The sequence below is a fragment of the Salvia hispanica genome, chromosome 2 (genome assembly GCF_029641045.1).
Source record: "Salvia hispanica isolate PSC_SH4W2 chromosome 2, Shi_PSC_v1, whole genome shotgun sequence".
NCBI lineage: Eukaryota > Viridiplantae > Streptophyta > Magnoliopsida > Lamiales > Lamiaceae > Salvia > Salvia hispanica.
In genome coordinates, this window is record NC_142693.1 from 28,897,998 (window position 1) to 28,922,625 (window position 24,628).

The 24,628-nt window shown below is 36.3% G+C and overlaps 4 protein-coding genes and 2 long non-coding RNA genes across 6 annotated transcripts; 3 read left to right on the forward strand and 3 right to left on the reverse strand.

The window, feature by feature from the left end:
• Positions 1-4,646: 4,646 nt before the first annotated feature.
• Positions 4,647-5,603, reverse strand: LOC148932070 (putative B3 domain-containing protein At5g66980). Its single transcript, XM_089063625.1, has 4 exons — positions 5,564-5,603; positions 5,411-5,486; positions 5,060-5,324; positions 4,647-4,972 (listed from the first exon to the last, which is right to left on the reverse strand). Exons 1-4 carry the CDS (start codon positions 5,596-5,598, stop codon positions 4,896-4,898), a joined length of 453 nt encoding a protein of 150 aa, XP_088919751.1. The 5' UTR covers positions 5,599-5,603; the 3' UTR covers positions 4,647-4,895.
• A 1,128-nt stretch (positions 5,604-6,731) lies between these two features.
• On the forward strand, positions 6,732-7,893 carry LOC125220441 (uncharacterized). The gene is made up of 2 exons (XM_048122636.2): positions 6,732-7,169; positions 7,260-7,893. Exons 1-2 carry the CDS (start codon positions 6,834-6,836, stop codon positions 7,653-7,655), a joined length of 732 nt encoding a protein of 243 aa, XP_047978593.2. The 5' UTR covers positions 6,732-6,833; the 3' UTR covers positions 7,656-7,893.
• A 202-nt stretch (positions 7,894-8,095) lies between these two features.
• On the reverse strand, positions 8,096-9,070 carry LOC148932071 (uncharacterized). The gene is made up of 2 exons (XM_089063521.1): positions 8,914-9,070; positions 8,096-8,837 (listed from the first exon to the last, which is right to left on the reverse strand). The coding sequence occupies exons 1-2, from the start codon at positions 8,953-8,955 to the stop codon at positions 8,232-8,234; spliced, it is 648 nt and encodes a 215-aa protein (XP_088919647.1). The 5' UTR covers positions 8,956-9,070; the 3' UTR covers positions 8,096-8,231.
• A 2,208-nt stretch (positions 9,071-11,278) lies between these two features.
• Positions 11,279-12,168, forward strand: LOC148932072 (uncharacterized). Its single transcript, XR_016134899.1, has 2 exons — positions 11,279-11,484; positions 12,001-12,168. It is a non-coding gene; the product is annotated as an uncharacterized LOC148932072 (long non-coding RNA).
• A 1,380-nt stretch (positions 12,169-13,548) lies between these two features.
• On the forward strand, positions 13,549-15,265 carry LOC125201752 (uncharacterized). Its single transcript, XR_007172965.2, has 3 exons — positions 13,549-13,696; positions 13,873-14,953; positions 15,082-15,265. It is a non-coding gene; the product is annotated as an uncharacterized LOC125201752 (long non-coding RNA).
• Positions 15,266-23,001: 7,736 nt separating this feature from the next.
• LOC148932073 (UPF0496 protein At4g34320-like) lies at positions 23,002-23,742 on the reverse strand. The gene has a single exon (XM_089064991.1). It carries the CDS (start codon positions 23,740-23,742, stop codon positions 23,002-23,004), a length of 741 nt encoding a protein of 246 aa, XP_088921117.1.
• Between the last annotated feature and the right edge of the window lie 886 nt (positions 23,743-24,628).

Sequence of the window (24,628 nt, forward strand, 5' to 3'; positions counted from 1 at the left end):
ACCTTTACCAAATGAGGACGGAGAAAGTACATAGTGATGAGCGCCAAAACAAATTCTTCGGCCATGGGGTAAATGGGCAGCGCCGGTTGGTTGCGTTGGAGAGCTGTGATGAGCAGCGGCGCCGGCGGTGTAGGACTGAGAAGTGGCAGGGGAAATTAATGTGAGGATGCTGGTGGAGATCTTTGATGGAATAATGGTTACTCTTAAGTTATTATGTGTACATATATAAATGTATATCCCATGATAAAGTTTTTCGCCATGACACTTTTCTTTGTCACAATAGAAAGATCGACGAAGCTTCGCCACTAAATGTGTGGACCTTGTCACTGCTTTCTCACATAATACTACGTATTTAAACATCTTAATCAACAAATAAGCTATAAAAACAGAACAGTACATCCTATAAGCTCTTAAAACAGGGTACATCCTATAATCAACAAAACTACCCTTGTGGCTATAAACCAAAATAGAAATAAAATCAAATTCATACCAATCTATTAAGAATATGCATGGTTGTGATAAAAAATAAAATACGATCAAATACATTAACTAATTTACTTAATAAATAGAAAAAATAAAATACAAAGAATATAAAACTACCAATATCTAAAAATGAAAAGAATAAAACAAACTACCAAATATATACAACAGAACATAAAACACTAGTAGTACTGAGTATCTAAAATAGAAGATAAAAGGTTTAAAGAAAGTAATGCTGTGTCCCCTTGTTTCCAACTATAACTATGCTCTGAAGCACCGATTCTTTAGCACAGTTGATAGAACTATTGTATTTCTCATCATTCTGTAGTAAATCTTCAAAGCAATTTTCCACCGCCGCCACTTTCTCCCCATCATCAACTGCTTCCGACAAAGATTTGATCTCGACCTCCAAGCCACGAGCTGCATTTACAATGCTATCGAGACCTGCCACGATGGGCTGGGCGACCAGAATCATACGATCTACTATCTCCTTGCGTTTCTTGAGTGCAGTCTCACGCTTCACGAGAACTGATCGCCGCCATCGCCCGACTGCAGCGAACAGAACGGGGCCTGCAGCTGCAGAATTGAGTAAAAGAGAATACACTTTGTTGGAGACAGCAATGGAATGGAGCTGCTTGCTGAATTTCTTTTCCATGGTTTTCAGTTCCATCTCCATCATCAAATGTTTGCTACGGAGACGAGATGTATCTTGAAGGAAGTTTTGAGCGATTAAGGTAGGATTATTACCAGATTGCTCGTTGTTTGTTGAGTTGAGACGGAGTTGGAGTGCTGAGCAGAACTCGGGAGAGTTGAGGTTGTTGACGTTGTAAGTTGTAACTGTGGACGAACTCAACCAATTTTTCGTTATTTGTAGCGTGGAACGCCGAAATAAATTCTTTGGCCATGGAGTATAGGAGGAGACTAGTGATGCGCGGCAGAGGAAGAGATATTTGATGAAATAAGCCTGCAAAGCGCGTTTATGATAATATAGAAAAATGTCAATATTTTTCAATAGTCAAACCAAAATATATATACCCCGTAACGTGTTCAGTTAAGTATTGGAATTTAGGAACAAAAACCCAACTGCAAATAAAACCCAAATAAAAACCCAACTCGATGTAGAAATAAAAACTTACTAAGGCTTTGTTTGGTAGTAGCCAGGAGCATGGTTAAGGCTTTTTATCTATGTTTTTCTCTTCGTTTGGTAGCAAATTATGAAACCCATAACGGACTCAGATAGAGCTCCGTTCCGTCAAAAAACCACTGTTTCACCCAATTGTTAACAGCTCGATCTGCTACGGATAAATTTCATGCCTCGAAATCTACAACAAGACAACCAGTTATTTGACTAAAATAGCCCTTCATTTACTCTATTTGTGATAAATTGAATTATTTTCTACCGACAATTGAACACCAATTTGAAATAACAAACCCTCGTCTCCTCAACTATACAAAATTCTGATATTTCTTCATCGCTGAAGACGACGGAGAGTCCCACACATCGCTGGAATTGTAGGTAATTCTCCGAACTTTGCAATTTTCTTTCCCAAGTTATAATATTTCGTGTATTTTCTGGCGATTTGAGCTCTGTTTTGAGTTATGGATTTTAATTTCATGGGTTGTTCTTCAGTTTTGAATTCTGTTTTCTTCTTTGGGGATTCGCCTGCTAGTACGAAGGTCGTGTGTTATGGATTTGGTTGTTTTGTTGAATTGCCGAATTTTTGCCCAAATTGTAAATACTTTCTGCACTCTGTTATTTATTCACCCAAAACCCCTCGCATTTCCCAGTATTTGGAGATGTTGCCTGCGAGGCCTGGTAGTCATGAACGTGATGATGTGTCGCTGCTTGTGGAGGAGTATCACGAGGTCAATCATGTGAATAGGCTGTTGTTTACAGCTATTCTGGAATGTATGCGCGACAGCCGGTCACTTCGTCAACGACGATTAAATGTTCGGCCTTACCAGATAATAGAACGTGTTCCGGCACAAGTCGCTCACCTAACGCGTCTTGTAGGCCTTACTGATGTTGATTGCATAAACAATCTTAGAATGGATCGTAATACATTTGGTCGATTATGCATTCTACTCCGCGAGCGGACTGGGCTGATTGACGGAAGGTGGGTTAAAGTCGAAGAGCAAGTTGCAATGTTCCTCGGTGTTTTGGCACATCATAGCAAAAATCGCATTGTGGGCTTCAATTTTCGTCGCTCATTGCAAACGATATCACACTACATTCACTCAATTTTGAGTTCAATATTGCAACTTCATGGAGATCTTCTAGTTACACCTGAACCCGTAAATGATGGTTGTACAGATCCACGGTGGAAGTGTTTTCCGGTACAGTTTATTCGGTTGTAAAGCCCGTTCATTTCAGTCCTTACTTTATTAAATTTGAACACTTCTTTTCATATTTTAGGGCTGCTTGGGTGCTTTAGATGGCACGTACATAAACGTGACAGTGAGCAACGCAGACAAAGCAAGATACCGAACTCGGAAGGGCCAAATATCGACGAATGTACTGGCTGTTTGCGACAGAAAGCTTCGTTTTGTTTATGTTTTATCTGGCTGGGAGGGCTCAGCCGGTGATTCTCGAATCCTAAGAGATGCAATCAATAGACCAAATGGACTTAAAGTCCCTAAAGGTTATATACTGCCTTTGAATCCCCTTGCCTACTCTTGCTTCTACATACTAACCCTCATACACCATTCTGTTGTTTGACACACTACTGCCTCTCTTAGGAAGCTACTACTTGTGTGATAATGGGTATGCGAACAGCGACGGATTTCTCACACCGTACAAAGGTGTGAGGTATCATCTCAAAGAATGGGGCCCCAATGCTATATTCGTCCACAGAATCCAACTGAATTATTCAATATGAGGCACACGAAAGCGCGGAATGTTATCGAACGAGCATTTGGTGTGATGAAAATGCGATGGGGAATTCTCCGTTCCCCATCTTACTATCCGATTGAAATACAAAATAGACTTATAATGACTTGTTTCTTGCTCCATAACTTCATCAGAGGTCAAATGGACTCTGATCCATTTGAAATGCAGCTTGATGAGAACTTATCTGCGGAAGATGTGCTTGAAAATGCAGAAGTAGATTTCGTTGAATCAGTAGATCCTACAGCAGAATGGAATCAGAAAAGAGACAATCTTGCCATATCCATGTGGAATCAAGTTAACCAATTATACATTTGTTTGTTGTTTATTTAATCGATATGTGTTGTTGAGTCAACTATACTATAGTAGTTGATATTTGTTTTTAACATCCAAATTGATTAAGTTGTTCGGTTCCATTTTTGTCTGTAGGAACATGGAGTTGAAGAATGACACCGCCGCGGAGGGGCCACCCTGTGCGTGTGGGGCTGGTAACATGTTGGCGCTACGTGCGGGGGAAGCTGCAATGAATCCTGGCCGTTATTACTACAAATGCCCCAATTATGAAAACCATGTGAAATCTTTTATTTGGTGTGATGAATACCAAAACAGGAAAAGAAGTCCTACGGAGCGGGTTACATCGGGGGCTGGGCAAGTGCATGCTGATCGCCTACTCCATATCCAAGCCCTCTTCATGTTTATGGCTGTTGTAATATTTTTATTTGGGATTGTAATTGGCCGCCTACTTTAGCAACTTCTATTTCTTCGTATCTAGTAGTTTCTGTATGGGTTTGTAATCGACTATTCTATACTTTTGTTATATGTAGTATTCAGTCAGACAATGTAATTGTGTTGAAACTCAATTGTGGTGCTGAAAGATGTTATGTTGATGTTAGTTTGATGTTATGTTCATTTCATTAACTTATTTTGCGGTTTACAGGTGAAGACCAATTTATTTACTCATATCATGTTATTTGTATAATTTATAATTGCATAAATATATTTTTAAAACTAGGTACTGAAAAAATGCGCGAGGACCAGAGCTATAGGATATTTGGTGTGGATAATATCGATGTAGTATAATATGTGATATTTTTATATTTTGTTATACACAATTTATGTGTTTGAATGTACGTGCATCCCTATCTGATTAAATTCTATTGATTGATTCTAACTGAGGCTATTAAACTTCAATGTTCCTCTAATTATTAACGAATATTTCACTAGTAATTAATCTCTTCACACTTCCACAAGAACTTTTATTTAGGAGTATCTTGTTCGGTTTAAAACACGAGGTCCTAAATTTATAAAACCACGACCCCAAACATTTTTTACTACTATTTTTTTTAATACCACCTCTTAGGTGCAAGCAACACAAAGTTAACTTTCCAACATCCATAATTGAAAACATAATACAATACAAAACGAGTACATATAATTATAATAGTGCCCCACAGCGCATTGTTCTACAAAAAGAAAGGCACACTAAGTTCATCTCCGAATTCAACGTGAAAATGCACTTCCATGGGATCTACTTGTCGAACGCATCAGCTTTCATCTCCGGTATCTCCTCAGTGTCTTCGGAGTCGGAGGAAGAGTCATCGGTGTCTGCGTAAAAGGCATAGTTAAATGTTGAATTAAGCTTAAAATGACTGATGTTATTGAATAGAAAAACGCCTAACAAGTATGCATTACATCCTCGGGGATAGTAAGGCAGACACCCGTTTGAGAGGAAGCGAGTCACATTGAAAACACGGGCTGATACATGAGTAAATATAAGCATATCGCCGTTGTGAAGGTTGTTGTCGCGCACAAAGGCAGTCCACCCTAAACCCTTGAAGAACAACCCCAATCCCTCGTATTCGACTTGTACGTCCCAACGACGTCGCTCGCGAAGGACGAGTTGGCAGTGGGGGTGGAGACCATTCTCCAGACATGCCACAAAGGATGGGGGGAGACGCTGCATTGGCATAGTTATAGAAATCATAACTAAACTCATACGACAAAACAATATTGAGAGAACTAAACAAATTTTATACACCCTACCAGTTTGTCGGCATACAGATCTGGGTAGTATAGGCGGAAAAATGCGCGAGGCTCTTCTATCTCCTTCCCTTGGCCCCTGCAAAAGCAAAACGGTCGTCAGTATTCACATCCTCAATGGAGGATAGGATTCAGACTGCATTGTTGTTGTCATACTTATTCTTAAGCTTTGAGGAACCAGTAGGCGCCATGGTTTTAATTGGAATGGTGTGTGACGGTTCTGCAAACACCTTCCCCAATTTATAATACCATCCAGTAGACTATATTAAATGCCTCCAACTACAACAACATAGCTTTGTTATGAAAGGTTACTTTCTTCATGTTTGTGTTGGTTCATTACTCCGTCCGTCCCACAAAGTTTGTCACATTTCTCAATTTTCGAATGTCCCACAAAGGAGGAAAAAAATCATGAACAACGAATACCAAGGTTGCAATCCTACTTGTATAATTTAATATAATGTGTAGGAGTAATACTTATAAAATTAATATGCAACGATCAAATTAAACAAGAGCCGCACTAAATAATTATTACTCCATATTAGTTTAATTTATACATATATAATCATTTATACTGTTATTTTAATTCATAGTGTCCGCTAAAACAAAATGCATTTACAACTGTACTTTTGTTTGTCTAGATTATTTTAGTATATATAATTATATATATTTGAGAAAATATAAAGTACTAAAATGTTAAAATAATTAATAATTTCTCAACATAGTTACACGTAAGATGATTGAAAATAAATGCGAATGATGATTAAATATTAGAATACAAAAATATTAAAATTTATTTCTACTACTGTACATGGAATGTAGATAAACTTTTCATATAGTTTTTGAACTCAATTGGTATATTTCCCACAATAGATATTAAATACATCCTTCAATCTCGTTAATATGGGCTCTTATTCCAGTAATTCGTACACCCTCCGTCACACGTTACTTGAGTCATTTATTTTTTGAACTCGTATTGAAAAAATAATAATAAATAGTTAAAGTGGTGAGAAAAAAAAATTAAGTGGAGAATAATGTAGAGGAGAGTCTTACTTATTATTATTTTTTCAAAACGAGTACAAAAAATAAGTGACTCAAGCAACGTGGGACGAAGAGAGTATAACTTTGTGGGACGGAGGGAGTACTTTGTAAACCCCTCAACGCGCACGAAATAGGCTTCTATTGAATGTGATTCAGACATATACCTTCCAACCACTCATTTTGCAGACACCAGATGTAGATAGTCTTGAGATATTATATTGTTCATTCAATACCCTCACCCACCGAGAAGTAAATATGGAGTACTTGGCAGTAGTTGTGCATTGAAGCCATTTTTTGAGTTGTTGTTAAGGAACCAATCTTAAATACTATCACCCCCTTGCTAAATTGAGCACACTTCCTAAACTGAGCACTTGTCTAGACACTGGCAATGTCACTTGAAATTCCCCCACAGTCGGTGTTTCTTTACAATGGCAAATGGACGCAGGAGGTGGATAACCTCTTGCTCACAACAATGATAAGGCTAAGGGATGCATCCAATTGGAGTGGTTTCGTCATTCCCACCCACTTCTTGATGGAGGCATCCGACGTTGTGTACGAAAAATTCAAAATTCGTTTCACTAGACATGAGCTATATGATCGACTTCAAAGTTTGGAGAATCGCTTCCGGTCGTTCAATAATGTGATTGATGTCTCAGGCGTGATATGGAATGCAAACCCGAACACCATCACGGCGAGCGACGACATATGGAGGTCTATTTTTAAGGTATGGTATACTTCGAAGATGTTTTTGATGTATCGTAATTACTCATATAATATTCTGCAGTGATCCACTATTTATCTATATATTTTGTAGAATGACAAAATGGCTGGAGCCTACTACTACAAGGGGGAGCCGGAGTTTAGAAACATGAGAATATTATTCGGCTATGCGACAGTTAAAACAGAGTCTGAGAACACTGTTGTGATCATCTCGGACACAACTGAACAACTCATTCACATCTCCGACAACGACGATGCAGAGAACAGCTTGTCGAGGGAGGTTGTTTCACCCATTGGCGTGCCGAAGCCAAAATCTAAACGCAAACTATTTGATGATCAGACAGAGGTTGCTGACCAGGAATCAACAAACAACAAGGCAGCACATTTGGGGTCACCACCTCTGCACAATGTGACCAAGGCAAAGCTTCAAGGCTCTCCTTTGTCAAGCTCTTGTGCATCTTCCAGCCCTGGTGCCTGGTGGAGGAATTAAATGTTTGACATGGCTCCCATAAGTAGTAACTTCTCGACGCATATAGTAGTATTAGTGCTTTTGTAGTTTATGGTGGTTATCAACTATCGATCTCTAGGCATAATCAGTACCTTGTAGTGCAGGCTTTTGTATTTCACTCTTTTTACCTGCACATGGGCTAAGAAATCCTTAAGTTAAGAACTGATGTAACCAACATCTTTGTATAAAAGGTTGTGTGATTAATAATGGTATTATTAGATATTGTGTGTGTTGAATGCTTCAAGTCTTATGTATACCTATTTACCACTTTGTGAACCAAAAAAATGATGAACTCATCAGAACATATCACATACTAAAACATAGGAAACTTCATTACTCCATTACTTCTTTACATAGGAAACACTAAGTACTACGAAACTTCACCACTTGGTCCTGGATATATGACTGCAAGTCCCACCCTAGTTACTACTATTTACAAGACAAAAGCCATAGACCACATCAGAAGAAGGATTACTTGCACTAGCCATTACATACATATTATGCTAAGACAAAAGCCAAAATACTAGATCGAACCAAGTGAAGTGAATACCCAAGCAACTACACCTGCCCAGCCCGTTTCTCAGCAAGCACACGAAGTGCATATGCAGGACGAGCAATTGGCGGCATCCCCATAAAGAAATCATGACGAGCCGGGTTTGCAACAAGAACTTCACCTATGTCGAAGATGTCCAGCATTGAGAGACCATCAATGGTGCTCAGAACCTCATACACATCCTTTCTCGCCTTGCTCAGATCCACCTCGTACCCAATCCTCGTGGACAACATCTCTAGGCGTGTGTTGGAGTCATCATGAATCTGCTTCAGTAAATCCACCATTCCACCAATATGGGTGGAAAGTTTAGCCCTCTTTGCCTTTTTGGATGTTCCTGGGGCACCACGGTCCACCCCCTCGGGGCTTTCCCCAGCAGATTCTGATGCAGCTATAGGCGGAGATCCAAGGTTAACCCAATTTTCATCCATCGAGCCGACGTAGTCACTATCAGGAGTTGGTGTAGGTGCATTAGCCCGGACTCTGGCTCTGATCGCAGCGTCAGAGATGTCTTCAGCGCTGCTCCCACTAGCACGATCTTTACCAAAGATCTCTTTCCAATCATCCCACAAGGGCCAAGATCGGTTCCTAATGAAACGGGCGTGACTGTCAACCTGTAATAATTGACCAACTGTTAGAATTTGTGTGTCTACTATATCAATGTGCCAATGTGAAGAAGATGAGACCTACCCGTATGATCTGCTCCCACTGCTGATCATCACAATCAACCATGAAATCACCACGCAAGTTGAACCCCACACCACTGTGGTTAAGCACCCCTTGAAGGCTGTAGTAGTTCTTTTTCCAAGCGCTAATTTTGGATGTGATGTTGGGGTTCACCTTCAAATCAGTGGTGGGGAACTCACGTCGGAGAGCCTCTTCTACCTTTGCAAGGTACCCGGCTCTAAATCCATTATCGGATTTCCAGCCTAGTGCAGCAAGATCTTTCAGCGTGGAAATCAGAATTTCCTCCTCCCTCCGCGACCACACACGACGATGACGTTCGGCAGCCCTTTGCACAGCTGCCCTGCCGAGTCCATTGCCAGCTACAAAATCGACAAACATGAAGGAAAACATAGTATACTTAATCAATCCATGAGTCATAATTAAATGATGGGAATATACCTTGCGGATGAACTCTTCCACCCAAATCCATGCTCGCTACTGCAATCCCCTGAATATAACCAGCGGCATATGCCGAAAGATATTAGGAAAAAACAGAACTTACAAACAAAATAGGAAAAAGGTTAGTTCATCACAACAAAGCATTGGAGAAGAAATTACTGCTATAATGCTTCAAAGGCCAAGAATATTCACCGCTAGTCTGGAGTGATAATCGAATGAGACAAGAGTGTTAAATAGGCGTTCCATAAAAGCGCCAAAATTTTGATTTTTTCCCCACCAAATAAAATTCCCGCCTTGGTTGATTTTCAAGGCGGAAAAAGAAACCGCCAAATTTTTTATTTTGTCTAAGATCAAAAAGTGAATTCCCGCCACTGTGATTTTCAGTCAATAATTAAATTTCACCAAGGGTATTTGTGGAAATAGCTGGTCAAATGCGACTCCCCAATTCACTACCAAACAGCCGATTATTTGTATAACTGGGTCCCCCAATTCATATCAAACAGGGGATAAAGACGAGTTGATATGAGGGAATAGTACAATATGTATAATTAACTAACTACACTTCATCTAACCCGTCAGACTACCAAACGCGGCCTAACAGTTAAATGGACCCCGTTGAAACTGCAAATACGTTTAGCCACAAAACAACTCGATGCATACATCGTAGAAGCTTCCCACAAATAGAATTAGAAGGGCTAATGGGTTTCAAAATGGCTGGTCATTATCAATTAAAATTTTAAGGTATACCATTGTCTTAGTATACATTAATTAAATCATGTTTTTATAAGAAGAATTTATTGTTATACTCCTTTTATCCTATTAAAAATAACTCACTTCCTTTTTCATTCGTCCCAACAAAAATCACTTTAGTTACCGATCGCGTTCATTGATTACATTTCTCTTGAAGACCATCTCATAAACTCACATCTCCGTCTACTCGACCTTCGCGCCCTCATGAAACGCGGTAAAGAATTGAAGTTTTGGGACTCACAAGCCAAGCACTTGTTAAAATTAAAAAAAGTAGAAATCAATTGGAATTCAAAGAGGTGCCTCCATATTTTAATTCTAACACCATATGCCAACTATCCATATTAAAAATAGAATAAAATAAATCCATTTTTAAAAATAACCAAACGGATCCAAATAGAATTTATAAATAAATAAACAAACGGTCTATTATAAAATAATAGTAATATATTTTTCAGTTTTTATTTTTATCCATAAATTTTTTTATGGTGTAGTAGACTTTTATATCGTGAAATATTCCCTTCATTATCAAATGGCTCTTTTGTGACGGAACGGAGAGAGTATATTATAATTATAATAAAATATGAATAAACAATTATGCAATACAGGGTCTATTATCAAGTAAATATGAAGTGAGAAATTTAACAAAGTGACTATCAAAATAGAAACTTAGGAATAACGGGGACTGAGGGAGGACTTTTTGCCGTAAATTTAAATGGAGTAATAATGTTGGGATAGTATAATAGTACTCCATATCGGATGATCTATTAAATTTAATTGATATTATAAGTCATAGAATAATCAAAAATTGTTTAAAACCATCCAAATTAATACAGCCCAACCGAATAAATTCCAAGCCCAAATCTAAATTGGTCCATTTATCTTTCGTCTCGGCGCCACTTTTCCTACACTGAGTTGCCTTTCCACTGCTACAGTTTTGAATTTCGGATTTGAACTGAAATACACCATTTCAGAAATTCTTGGAGATTAAAGGTAGACTTTTTCTCTTATAGATGCACAAAAATTAAATATAATCATTTTGTTTGTAATCTTAAAAATTTACATTTTATACAAAGCCCGGCCCATCAAACTAATGAATAAGGCCTACTTATTTAGAATTGTCAAATGGGCCGAACTGGCATAAAATCCCAATGTGAGATTAGGCACTCAATATTCTCATAAATCAGACTCTTTCTTCGCTCAAAATCACACTCAAAAATTGAACAATGGAAGATGAAGTCTGGATTCCGATTTAGGATCGGTGAGCTTCGGAGAAGGATCGGCATATACTCTGTATCAGCTGCTGCCCGCTCCGGCCAAGAGATCAAACGCCTCACTCTCGCTTACTTCGTCATCTCCGCCCTCGACATCTTCGCCGCTCTCGATTGAGTATCTCCTCTTTCCCCAATTTGATTAAGTCCACCCTCTTCCCCTAGTGAAAGCTTTGTTTAACGAGGATGCTCGATTCAGTGTGATCTGAAGTCGTTCATGTTTGTGAATGCAATTATTGATTTTGTCATCTCTATTATGCTGTTTACTTAATCCAGTTGGTCTTAATTTGATTGTGAATCTCTGTTTGAATTGTAAACTAAATGAGAATGTTTTTTATTTTTTTGTTTTTTTAATCTATTGTGAATCTTAGTAGTTTTAGTAGATGAGCGACGGCAGAGGAGGAGTTGGCCGCTTCGTGCGGCGATATTCTTTTTGTTGTTTGGCTTCTTTCTTGCTTTCAGCATCTTTTTCCATTTTTTCTCGAGCTATAAACTATGGAAGGAAAAATACTACTCCCTTCGTCCGCCAATAGATGTCCCATATGTTTGAATCGTATCAAATATCCCCATTCCAGACCCACTTGCTATGCTTTTATAGTAAACTATCTGAAAATAGTTAGTTTTTTTGCATCAGGTTAGCAGCTGAAAGCCTTGAGGAAATCATGTTATCAGGCCATACACAAGCCTTGAGGAAATCATGAAATCTTCTGAACATCCTTCTAACTTCTTAAGTTTGTTAATTATGGCATTCGATCGTAAATCTTGAAGATATTGAATTTAAAAATCAAGAATGCTCTGTAAATTCGAGAATGTGTATGTACAAGAGAATTGTGTTGTTTTAGCCCATTCCGCGCATCCAATCCCCGTGGACATTCTTAACATAGTCGGACATCCGTTGTCCTGACTTCAAAATAAGGAACAACACGAGGTACAAAGGCAAAAACTTTTTCTCTTTCCTATTTACTTTTTCTCTCTTATTCAGTACTTACTTTATCATCTATCCAATTTAATATACTCCTACTTGTCACAAAATTTTATGCAATAAACTTTATAGTACCTGGTGAAATAATATATCTATATAAATAATATTTTATTCATTTATCAAAATAGTCTCAATAGTGGCTCATACGATTTTTTTTTGCAAAGTAGAAAAAAGTACGAAAAATTATTTTTTAGTGGGGAATCAATTTTTTTTCACCCCCATATTAGGCCCGCTAAAAGCCCACCCAATGTCCAAGACCGGTCCAGGGTAAGCCCATTAGCAACCCACCAAAGTACTTACAATATATTCATTCAACCCTTTTTATTTGCTTGAACTCATTCATGACATCCATATATATTTGGATTTAAACTTTTACCAGGAGTATATACTGTATATATCATGGTTAATTTATAAAAAATACAAAACTATAATATTTATTTAAAAATTAACATTTTATTAAAATTTTATCAAAATAGATATCAAACTTCTGTTCTACTTAAATTGGGTCTATAAGTTTCCGTTATTGCATTATATCGAGTAGAGATCACAAATTATGACAAAATATTAGACAAAATACTACTCCTTCCGTTCCATAGTATTTCTTTCCAACACTGAGATTATGAAAATGATGTGCAATGTATTAAATAAAAAGATAATAAAGTAAAAGAGAGGAAAAAGTAGAGAAAATAAAGTAAGGGAGAAGAAAAATGCGACAAAATGACTCTATGGAACAAAGGGCGTACTTTGTTACGCTTTGAATCCTTTGAGTGGAAACAAACTCCAAATTGTAGATATAAAACTTAAATAAATAACAAAAAATAAGGAAAAGAGAATACTTCATTTCATTTTCGATGTCATGCCTCAAGGCTTACAACTATTTATACTAAATCGTATCATAACTAGATTCAATGAATCATGGAAACGTGCTAAGTGAACATGAGAACATACTAAAATAACTGACATCATGCAACTACAATAATGCAAACGTGCAAAATAATTGAAAGATCATGCTAGACTAGGTTAAACATTAAACAAAGTCTTCCAAATATGCGGGCCTTCGTGGGTTGCGGACTGAGCGTTGTTGGGCTGCTATAACTGAAGTTGGGCCATGGAGCGAATTTGTATCATACTCACTATTCATTTTGCGCCCTAAAAAACTTGTCTTAGTATGAGAGCCGCAGTGCATTCAATCATATATAACTGATAACTCCCTAACAATAGAGCATTCCCAATCTTATACCAAAGGAGTAATCATCTCTATTGAAGTGTTTCCCTGTTTCTTCACATTTAATTTCAATTTCACTCATGGAGGAAGATGTTTAGCAGAGCTTATGTTTCTGCAAATCCGGTAATTTCTCTCAATTTTTGAGCTTCTAGTGATGCTATTAACTTGTGTTGCGCATTAGTAAACCTGTACTTTTATCGCACTTAATGTTTTTTAGGAAATGCATAAGATGGATGTTCCTTTAAATGATTGCGGGATGAATATTTCCATTAACTGTTGTTATCTTTTGCGTTGTGTAGACTTTGATTTTGCTATTATGGGCATCTTCTTCGAGAGTGGTAGCGAACCAGATATCACAACGAAAGGAATCCTTTTGGTAGATAAGGGTGATGATGTTGTTAAATTGCTCGAAAAGCTTGTGGATCTGAAACTCTGTGAACCTAATGAATTTACAATGGAATAATGATCGATGACGTCTGATAAGGTTGACATCTGGATTTTTCTATGACACTTCTTTAGAAGAAGATTTGAAAGAAGTAGTAAGAAACCTATGTCAAGTCTAATAATGTGTTAATTGACGCGTTATGCTGTGAAATTATTCGAAAAGATTTTGGATTTCTGATGTGAGTCTAACTATGTAATTATTATGGACTCAAGGAGATGCCTGGACTTTGCAAAGTTGGACAAATAGTTATAGCTCACGATCTACATCATATATAAATGCACTGCATAGCTACACAAATAAAGTTTGTGTTGATCAACAAAGTCCAACAATCTGTGGGGATTCCTTCTTCGTTAAAGGATTGTTTTTAGAGGATAGGGTTTGGTCTTTTCTTCATTAAATGATTGTTTGTAGAGGATAAGGTTGATTGATGTTAGAGGATAAGGTTGCCTATTTGAGACTGTATGAGCCTAATGATGTTATGATATGGATAGTGATATGTGAGCATTGCAAATGTTGCACAAATATTTGTAGCCCACAAGTATTTGATGCTTTGGTTGCAATTCTACACTCGAATGTAGTATCACAAATCATGTGGTTAAGTATGGTTATGTTGTTATTGCAACTCCTGCTTTGATGTTGCCTTATGGATTGGAAGAGATGCATTTGAGTGGCATGGACATTTTCTAAGAATACATGGATAATATTGGCTCTTTGCTTGTGATATCATCCCTATGCGTTCGGTGGTTCAAAGTTGGAAGTTTTTCAAGACTTTAGCTTCTTCTAATGAAGATAGTGATTTGGTGCAATGGAAACCGAGATTTGGTGTCTTGCTTTAGCTATCTAAGCAAGCATGAAACACTGTTACTCGAAGAGATCCATTGGATGTATGCATGTTGTTCTTATGTTGATAAATCGATGAGCATCAAGATTAAAAGGTTAGCTAAAATAACTTTGTAATTTCAAATTCTAACCACATTCATTTTAGAATTTAAATTCAATTTTGATGTAGAATATATTATGTTAATGTATATGCTCACATCGAATGTTATTCATCAATTTTCAGGTGTGGAATCCAAATACCAGATCCAGAAAGGTTATGCAGATGAGCAGTAAGAGTGGTTTACCATTTAAGGTGTTTAAATTGCAACTATTGATATTTGTATATTTATTGTCATTTAAACCAATTAATTTGCAATTGTTGTGCATTATTTAATTCTATGTGCTTATTCAATTTTTTCATTGAGCAATTGTTGTACATTATTTAATTCTAAAAAATGATAAGTATTTCACTTTTATTTATATTTTGAGTCACTTATAATATTTGTATTGAATACTATTCCATCTTTCAATACTCCCAAGTGACACATTTTTTTTAAGATATGGATGACATTTTGACTTTCATAAAATTAAAAAATGAAATAAAAATAGAATTTGGATATTCAAAATTCGAATCATTTACTTACTCCATGCTACTAAACCACATCTTGATTATGTAAATAACTAAGTATCACTGTGCTGCATGATCATTCTATTTTCCTCGTGTTAATATCACATTGTTAGTTAATCAACTAATATAAGAAACTATACACATATCGATATTCAGATATTAATTTTGGTGAGTACTTTTTTACAATAGTGCACACTACTTTTATAGTAACAAATAATGAATTTATTAAATAATACTGGAAATTTATTTGACCGTTTAGAATCAAGAAACAACATAATTATTTTAAAAACATTCAAACAACATAATTAATCTTATAAAACAATTGTTAGCATTATTCTCAATATAGAAAATTCAAAATATATTTATGTATGGTACATATGAAATTATCCATTAATATCATCAATCCCCTAAATTAAGGATGAAATAACGCTCAATACACATTTAATTAGTCTCATTTCAAAAAATAAAATATTAAAATTATAAAACCAAATGGAACATTTTCAGTATCTCTATTCCGTCTCAAACCCTCTCTTCACCGCCAATCCAACATGTTCCCCTTTTTCCACCGATAGATTAAGCTCGTTGTTGCCAGCCCTCTCTCATATGGGTGAGGTAAACCCCGTTTCTTTGATTCTCCAATAGAAATGTAAACCTCGTTTTCAGGTTAAGCACTCCACTTGTATTTCTACGCAGTAAATGTTCTTTGTCCAACCATGTTAATGGAGATGGCCGCCTGCAAGTACTCGGCCCACCACTTTGAGTTGCGCTACGAGATTCGACCTCGTCTGCAATTTGCTTGCTGAAATCATGACGGTGGATTTTTAGCACAAAGAGAAGTAGAGGAACTGCAACAAGTTATGTGATGATACAAAGTGCAATCTATGAAAATTTATAGAGAGAGGAAAGAAATCGGGAAGAGGTATAGAAAACTAATGACATAAATGCGTGGAAGAAGATATGACTAAGAATTTAATTTGTTAATGAAACGTCTATATACATTAATTTTAATGTTTAAATTTTTGTATACATTTGTCACCAATATTAATGTTAATAACGGTTTGCATCACCAAAAAACTCTTCAATTTAGATTTTACCGGTAATGTCATTTTCAGATTTTTTACATGTATATGGTGTAGTTTAATTATAGTGTTAATGTAATTTATGATTCTTTAGTATTATTATTATAAAGATTTTTTATTTTATTATATTATTTATAATTGTATATGATATTAAATAATTAGTGTAACCGTTACAAATTTATAACTTCCACTTCATAATCCAAAATTTATTTCGAAAATTTCTTATATTAAAGCCTTTTATGAATTAATTTGATCACATTAAGAAACATTCATTACATTAATTTGTTGAAAGTTTGAAACGTGTACATTGAAATATAAATTGTATAATTGAAAGTTGAAATATTTACAATTATATAAATAATTAAATAAAATTAAAAATTATTAGTGAATATGTAGTGTGAGTGACACCAATCAACCATAATATTAAATGTACATAATATCATTTTCTAACCGTTCATTATCTACATATATTAATGATGACATATTTAATAAATATTCAAATTTATACTTAGAGCATCCACAATGGATGTCCGATCGTGCGCCCGATCGGCTGAGATCGGGCTCGGGCGTGGTCGGGCATCCATTGCAGCCCTCGGTCACGCCCGAGCGCGACCGATAGTTCGGTCGCGCCCGATCCCGAGCCCGATCGATCGGGCGTGAGCTCGGGCGCCCATTGCAGAGGCACGCCCGAGCCCGAGCCCGAGCCATATTCTTTTTTTTTTAATTATTTAACCCTAATTTAAACCACTATAAATACTCCATTTTCTTCACTTTTCACACTCCAAACCTTTCACTTTCTCTTCTATATTCTCTCAATATCCACACTTTCAACAATGGATCCGAGTCAATACCCGAGCCCGAATAATGTCGACGACGATATGCCGATGTTTGGAGGAGGAGGCGGCGGCGGCGCCCGGTGGCCCGGCCACGAAGACTACCGGGTTGAGACGCCTGGATCTGTGGGATCCACTTTCGTCTCCGACTCTGAGTTCGATCCGTTCTTCGGCACCGAGGAGTATTGGGTTGAGGATATGGAGCCTAGTTGTGGGCAACCTCCTGCCCCTGTGCGGCCGCCGCCGAAGAAAGGGAAGAAGAAGATGGCGCGGAAAGAAAAGGCGCCATCGGTCCCAGTCCCACTCCCACACGACGAGCCGTACGAGGAGTACGCAACAGGGCGTACTGACTACGAGTTGGATGAGTACCTGAAGGTGGCTCAGTGTTGGGTCGATGTATCGGAGGATTCGATAGCCTCCCACAACCAGACTTCGGCCAGGATGTGGGATCGCATTGAGGAACGCTACAACGAGGTGAAACCGAAGTGGGCGTTCAAGCGGACCAAGGTTCAGCTGCGCAAGTGTTGGGATCGGATCAAGGTCCACGTCAACAACTTCTGCTATATCTACAACAGGAACAGGGACGGAAGAGCTAGCGGTGATAGCATGGAGGATGTCCTCAACAAGTCGTTGTCCGAGTACCAACAGCAGTTCGGGCAGTTCAAGCTATTAAATGTTTGGCTGATCTTGAAGGACAAGGGGAAGTTCAACGGAGGGATACCAGTTGGATCCTCGGCTCCGAAGCGGACGAAGAACACCGCCGCTGGCGATTACACGAGCAGCGGCCCATCTCCTGTGGATCTGAACGCTGAGCCGGAAGGGAGTTCCGGCACGCCTACGTTTACTTTTAGACGTCCCATTGGTACCAAGGCTGCCAAAGCCCAGGCCAAAGGGAAGGCGAAGGCGGGCGCGTCTGGATCAGCGGCCCCCCCGCAGGCTGCGCCTCCTCCATCTGTTCAGCTCATGGACAGGGCGATCGAGGAGTTCGGAGGTTACCGCGAGGTGTTGAGTATAGGTTTATACTTGACGCCCAAAACAGCCTTCGTGAAGAAACCGATCCGGAAGCCCGACAGAGGACTAAGAATATGATCAAGAATTTGGCGCAGAGGTTGAATTTAGATGACTAGTTTGGTTTTTTTTTTTTTTTAGTATTTTAGTTTTAATGTAGTTTTTTTTAGCTAAGTATGATGTAGTTCCACTTTTAAATTAAGTAATGTAGTTTTTTTTTTTTTTTTTTGCATTTGTGGTGTTTAGAATAATATATTTTGGTATTTTATAGTAATTAAAAACAAAATTAAAAAACAATGATTTAAAATTGAAATGAAAAGTGGATAAGAGATAGGGCATGCACTAGGGCTCCACCATTGCAGAAAGATAGGGCATGCTGACGTGGCAACCACTAGGGCTCTCACTAGGGCTTCCACTAGGGCATCCATTGTGGATGCCCTTATAATATATAGCCAAAACTCGTCTTTTATATATGTATATATAGATAGATTCTTAAGGCTCGTCTGATAAGTGGTTTGGAATATTGTCAAGATAGGGCCCGATAGAGATTTATATCCTAGTTATGGAACAAAATGATTTTTCTTCCTCTCGTTTGATAAGCTAGTTAAATAATTCTATATCAGCCACTTATATTTGATAAAAAAATATATTATAACAAGATAATTATAAATATTTACATATTTATCCTACTAAAATAAATCTGTCTCCATCGCTTTTACTCGCCTCCTCTACCTTGCAGCGGTCAGCATCTACTTGTATAGTTGTATTAGATAAAGCAAGCTTCTTTCCATACGAATTTTGCCAGTGGACTGAAATTGAAATCTCTTGCATTGTTATTTGAAAGGTAAAGCAGGCTTCTTTCCAAGGTAGAGCCAAATAGAAAAAATTTGTCCTTCTTCATAGATCTAAAAGGGAGAAAACATATGTGCTCAAAATCAGTCACAACAAAACACAACGGCTGGTAGCTTGAATTTAGTGGAGATAATTACCATCAAAATCACGAAAAAAAATCGCAAAAATATTCCCCAGATCGGAAAAACCCTCCGGCAGCGGCGAGCTGTAGCAGCTAGTGTGAAACTTCTAATGAAAGGAAGAATGAAAACCGGAAAAATACACATCTAATGAAACTTCCGTAATAGTTGGTGTGATTTGCTTGGAGAAGAGTTGGAGATGGAAGAAGATTTGGAGATGGAAGAAGGGTATAAAAGGTATAATTTCTCATATCCGGATACCCAATATTAGGTGGAATTGCTATCCCACAAAAGTTGTAAGTTACAAATCCTTACATTTCTAGCCTATTTCAGGAGGGCCTAGACAGGCCATACCAAAAAAACAAGGGCTGGTGTGGTGGGCTAAACAAGTTATCAAACGGTGAAAGATACGAAGATATATATCTATTTCTAGGCATTACTAAGTTATCAAACGAGCCCTTAGTTTATAAAGAAGTAGAATTGAAATTTTTCATCCATTTGTTTTTTGCTTTTCCACATCAATTCGCAGGTAGGCCACAGCAACACTTGATTTCATTGGTTTTTCGAATTTATAGGGCCCATGTGGAGAAACTCAAATACTTAGTGTTAGATAATATTGGACCATATCACGCGGAATATATGTGTGAGGTGGAATCTTACTAATTATCGGAGATTTGCATGTGCAATATAAATGATCAGAAAATAATATACAGAATCTATTTATCTTTTTATCAATTAATTTCTTAAATAGTATGTAGTAAAAGTGATTAAATAATCAATGGACTCTGGCTCCATCAGATTTTTTGCTTTTCTATCGGGTTTATATGGTAAGTGAACTACATAAATAGTAAATGATCTTTCAATTTCGCACAAAAATAATACATGATATTTATTTATCATTTTTGGTACCTAAAAGTCACAATTTGATGCTAATTTTCATTCTAAAATGCCCCCAAAAAATCACATTTTCACATATTTGTCACGAGAAAAGAACCTAAAATGATAATATATCTTCTCTATCTTTCTCTTCTGTACTATAATTATTAATTATTATTAATATTATTATTATGAAGTTAATAATGAATATTTAATTTATTTTTAATATAATTCAAATTATGACTCATATTTAATCATAGTCATAGTTTTAATTATATTAATAATTATTATATATTTATAATACTAATAACCCATAATTAATAAATAATTATAAGATACTTATTTAAAATATGAATCATATAATATTACATTATTACTATAGAGTAATAAATATTATTTTATCTTATTAATAATTAATTAAAATAATATAAATAAAATTTTAGATATAAATTATATTTATAATGATATAAAATGATTGATTATTTTTAGTTAGGTGTTTTAGTCCTAAAATTATATAAAATTATTCACTTTAACTCAATATATATCATTTTCTTAATTCTCATGTCCAAAAGAAATCCATGACGGAGGGAGTACTATATATGAAAATGACTCAATTATGAGGGAACTTCCCGAAATGAAAAAAATGACCCAACTATGAGAGAACGAATTATGTGCGAAAGCAGTGATAGGTGCAGACATTTCTTAGCCTCCATCCGAACCATGGCATCACCAACAGCATATAGATTGCGGAAGAAGCAGCAAATCCAACCTTGTGTCTGTAACCTTGCCTTTTTCGCTTAGTTGAGGCACGTCGCTAAGCTTATTTTAGCCGTCTTATAAGCTCTTATATTTTATGAGAGCTTGATTGTAGTGTATAGAAAGCTTATAAATTGTAGAGATGATTAAATAATTTTTTTTACTATATACTCAATTAGAACAATGTTATGTGGTAAAATTTAATGTATTTTCGCTTATTTCTATATAAAGTAGACTTTTTGGACATGCAATTGGCTATAGAAAATAAGGTGAGTTTGGTTTGGGCTTGGGCTTGGGCTACAGTGAAATTGGATTTACTCTCACAAGAGACTGTTATATTGCTAACTCATAATTTAATTGTTAACTACAATTAAATAATAGTCATTAGATATTCAAATTAAGGGTTTAAATCATCAATCATTAAATGTCAATACGATCAAGGAAAAACGTCAGGCCATAGGATTAATTCCAAAAAATATCAATAGGAGTATTAATGTCAATTAACTACATGTTTAGTTATAACTAACTTTTAAAAGAAATCCCAAAACTTTAAATTCATATAACATATATCAAATTAAAGATAATTTCATAAGGATTCCAACGATATCCTACATGCATATGTTCCGACATCAAAATTTGAAAAAAAATTCAAAAATTTTTAATTTTTTCATACAGCAGAAATGTCAACATACTTTATAAAATATGTCAATATAATACATGTAGAATGTCAATATAAGCAATGCGTTAACATTCCTAAAGCATTGTGTTGACATTCTCAAAGCATTGTGTTGATATTTTCAAAACACTATAGTGACATTTTCATCCAAAACCCTAATTTAAAGTTTTTTTTATCTTTTTTTATTTTATTGATAAAAACGATAATTATACGTGGCAAATTGTAGACCACACTTTTTCTAAAATCCTATGACCTTAAATTAGTTATAGTTAGCAATTAAATAATAAGTTATCAATTGATCACTCCACTGCTCTCACACATATGCACCAAATACAAGATGTAAAAAGGCCACTTCCAATTCGAGCTTCACCGTGTTAATTAAATTAACAACCTTTTAGCAATTTTCACACAAATAAACCCGACTTTTAGTAATTATCAAGAATTATCCATCGTACTTACAAAAAATTAATGGACTTTATAAATTACCAATTTTCACACAAATATACCTATCTTTATATAACCGTCAAGAATTCATCCAACATTTAGTACAACTTATCAATCCATATATCAAAATTTCGAATACTAATTAAACAGCATACACAATCGATATATCAAAGTTTCGAATACTAATTAAACAACATACTTGCAGTTTCAATAAATTGACTTATCAAAATTTCGAACATTAAAGAATATACTTGCAGTTTCTGTAGACCGACATGGACCGGGGTTACCTTACTAGTAGTCTAGTAGTAGGGTTCTGATAAGGGTAATTCCCTTATCAAGATGCCGGAGACGATAAAAGAGATAAAAGAGAATTCATGGAAGGTGAAATCCCGTCGACAACTCAAGCTTAAACAAAGTTAATGCGTAACGGTAAAATAAAATAGGAAAAGACTAAATTCATATATTCATTAGTTGAATAAAATGAATAACAATGACACTTATTTATAATGCTAAATACCCTAACTTAAGGAACAAGAAAATATCCTAAACATATATGGAAAAGATATGACAAATCACTAATTAACTAATTAATTAAGATATGGGGATCTTCATATAGATATGTACGTATCAGGTTCACACTCATCTGAGGAGGTTCACACTCATCTGAGGTTCACAAGCACTTCTTGTTTAACAGACTCCGGGATATGATAAATCACTAATTAACTAATTAATTAAGATATGAGGATCTTTGTATAGATATGTACGTATCAGATTCATACTCATCAGAGGTTCACAAACACTTCTTGTTTAACCGACTCCAGGATATGATAAATCACTAATTAACTAATTAATTAAGATACGGGAATCTTCATATAGATATGTACGTATCAGGTTCACACTCTTCTGAGGCTCACAAGCACTTCTTGTTTAACCGACTCCATCGATTTACCGTAGGCTTCAACATTCCTCAGTAATTCCTCGAAACTGACTGTCACCGCCGCCACTTTCTCCCCGTAGTCAGTCGCTTCTGACAAAGATTCGGTCTCTAGATGCAACCTGATAGCCACGTGGTGAATGTCGAAGAGATATTTGATGCCGAGTCCCGCGCCCGCAGACATATGCTCTGTTATCTCCCTGTGTTTCTTGACGGCAGTCTCCCGCTTCTTCAGAACTGATTGGCGCCATCTCCCGAGTGCGCCAAACAGAATGGATCCCGCAGCGCCTGTCACTCCGATCACTGCCCTCGCCAACACGCTCACCGGAATGGCATTCACCGCAACAACCACAGCCACGGCCGCGCAAATCATGGCCGCTGCAGTGAGTAAAAAAGAGTAGAGTTTCTTGGAGACATCAATGGCATGGAGCTGCTCGCTGATGCTGTCTCTCATGGATTTCAGCCTCCCCTCTATCATTAGATGCTCCGTGTAAAGGTAGCATGATTCATGGATGAAATTGTGAACGATGAATGAATCACGAACAGATTGTTGGCGAATGAGCCGGCGTTGGAGTGATGAGCAGAATCGGGCCGTGTCCAGCCCGTTCGCATAGTGGCGTTCAGCAAAACTCATCAACTTTTCACGGTTAGGAATGCCCTGCTCCAGATCATCAAACGACAAATCAAATTCACGAGCCATCGATGTCCACTGTGAGAAGAATTGGCAGCTGTGATGTGAAGAACCATCGGTGGAGTTGATTTTGCAAGGAAGTGTACCAAATGACAAACCCATCCCCGTGCACATCGAAGAGTTTGGGTTGGCCGCTGTTGATTCTACTGAATTTTTGTTCACTATTACTAGGCCAAGTTATATTTGTATACATGTACTCACTGGTTGACATAGAATTTTTATATTGGGATCTAAATTGCTGTTAACAATTATTGGTTATTTTTAGTATCGATTATGCTAGAAATAAAAATATTTCACGAATAAGCAATATAAATCAATGATACATAAAATATTTTGAGAATAAGCGATATAAATTAATGATACATGTGATAACAATGCCAACGGTGAAATAATTAAAGTATAATTTTTTAAATTAAAAATCCTTACTTAATGATCTTACTAGTTAATGAATTAATTATAAAAATAGAAATGAATTAATTAGTAGTAATAGATAATAGATAAATTAATTAGCACAGAAAGTAATAATAAAAAACATTAATAAATACCGGACCGCACCGGCCGGTTCAACGCTTGAACCCATGATCTCTTCTCTATATATGAGCACTTTTTCCATTCCACCATATGACCATTTTGAAATAATATGAACATTAATCACTCTTATACACTAAAAATGATATTTTTATACACATAAAATAGTAATTCATTTTAATTTATATTCTTTTAAGAAATTGTTAATTATAATATACTACTATATTTTAATTATGCTTTAATAATCACTAGATTTTTTACAGTATACTTATGAGTTTGTAATTACACATAAATTTAATATGTTTTATATATAAATATAATTTATCAGTATTACTTAATATTAATATTTTTCTTGTACTATATTTAA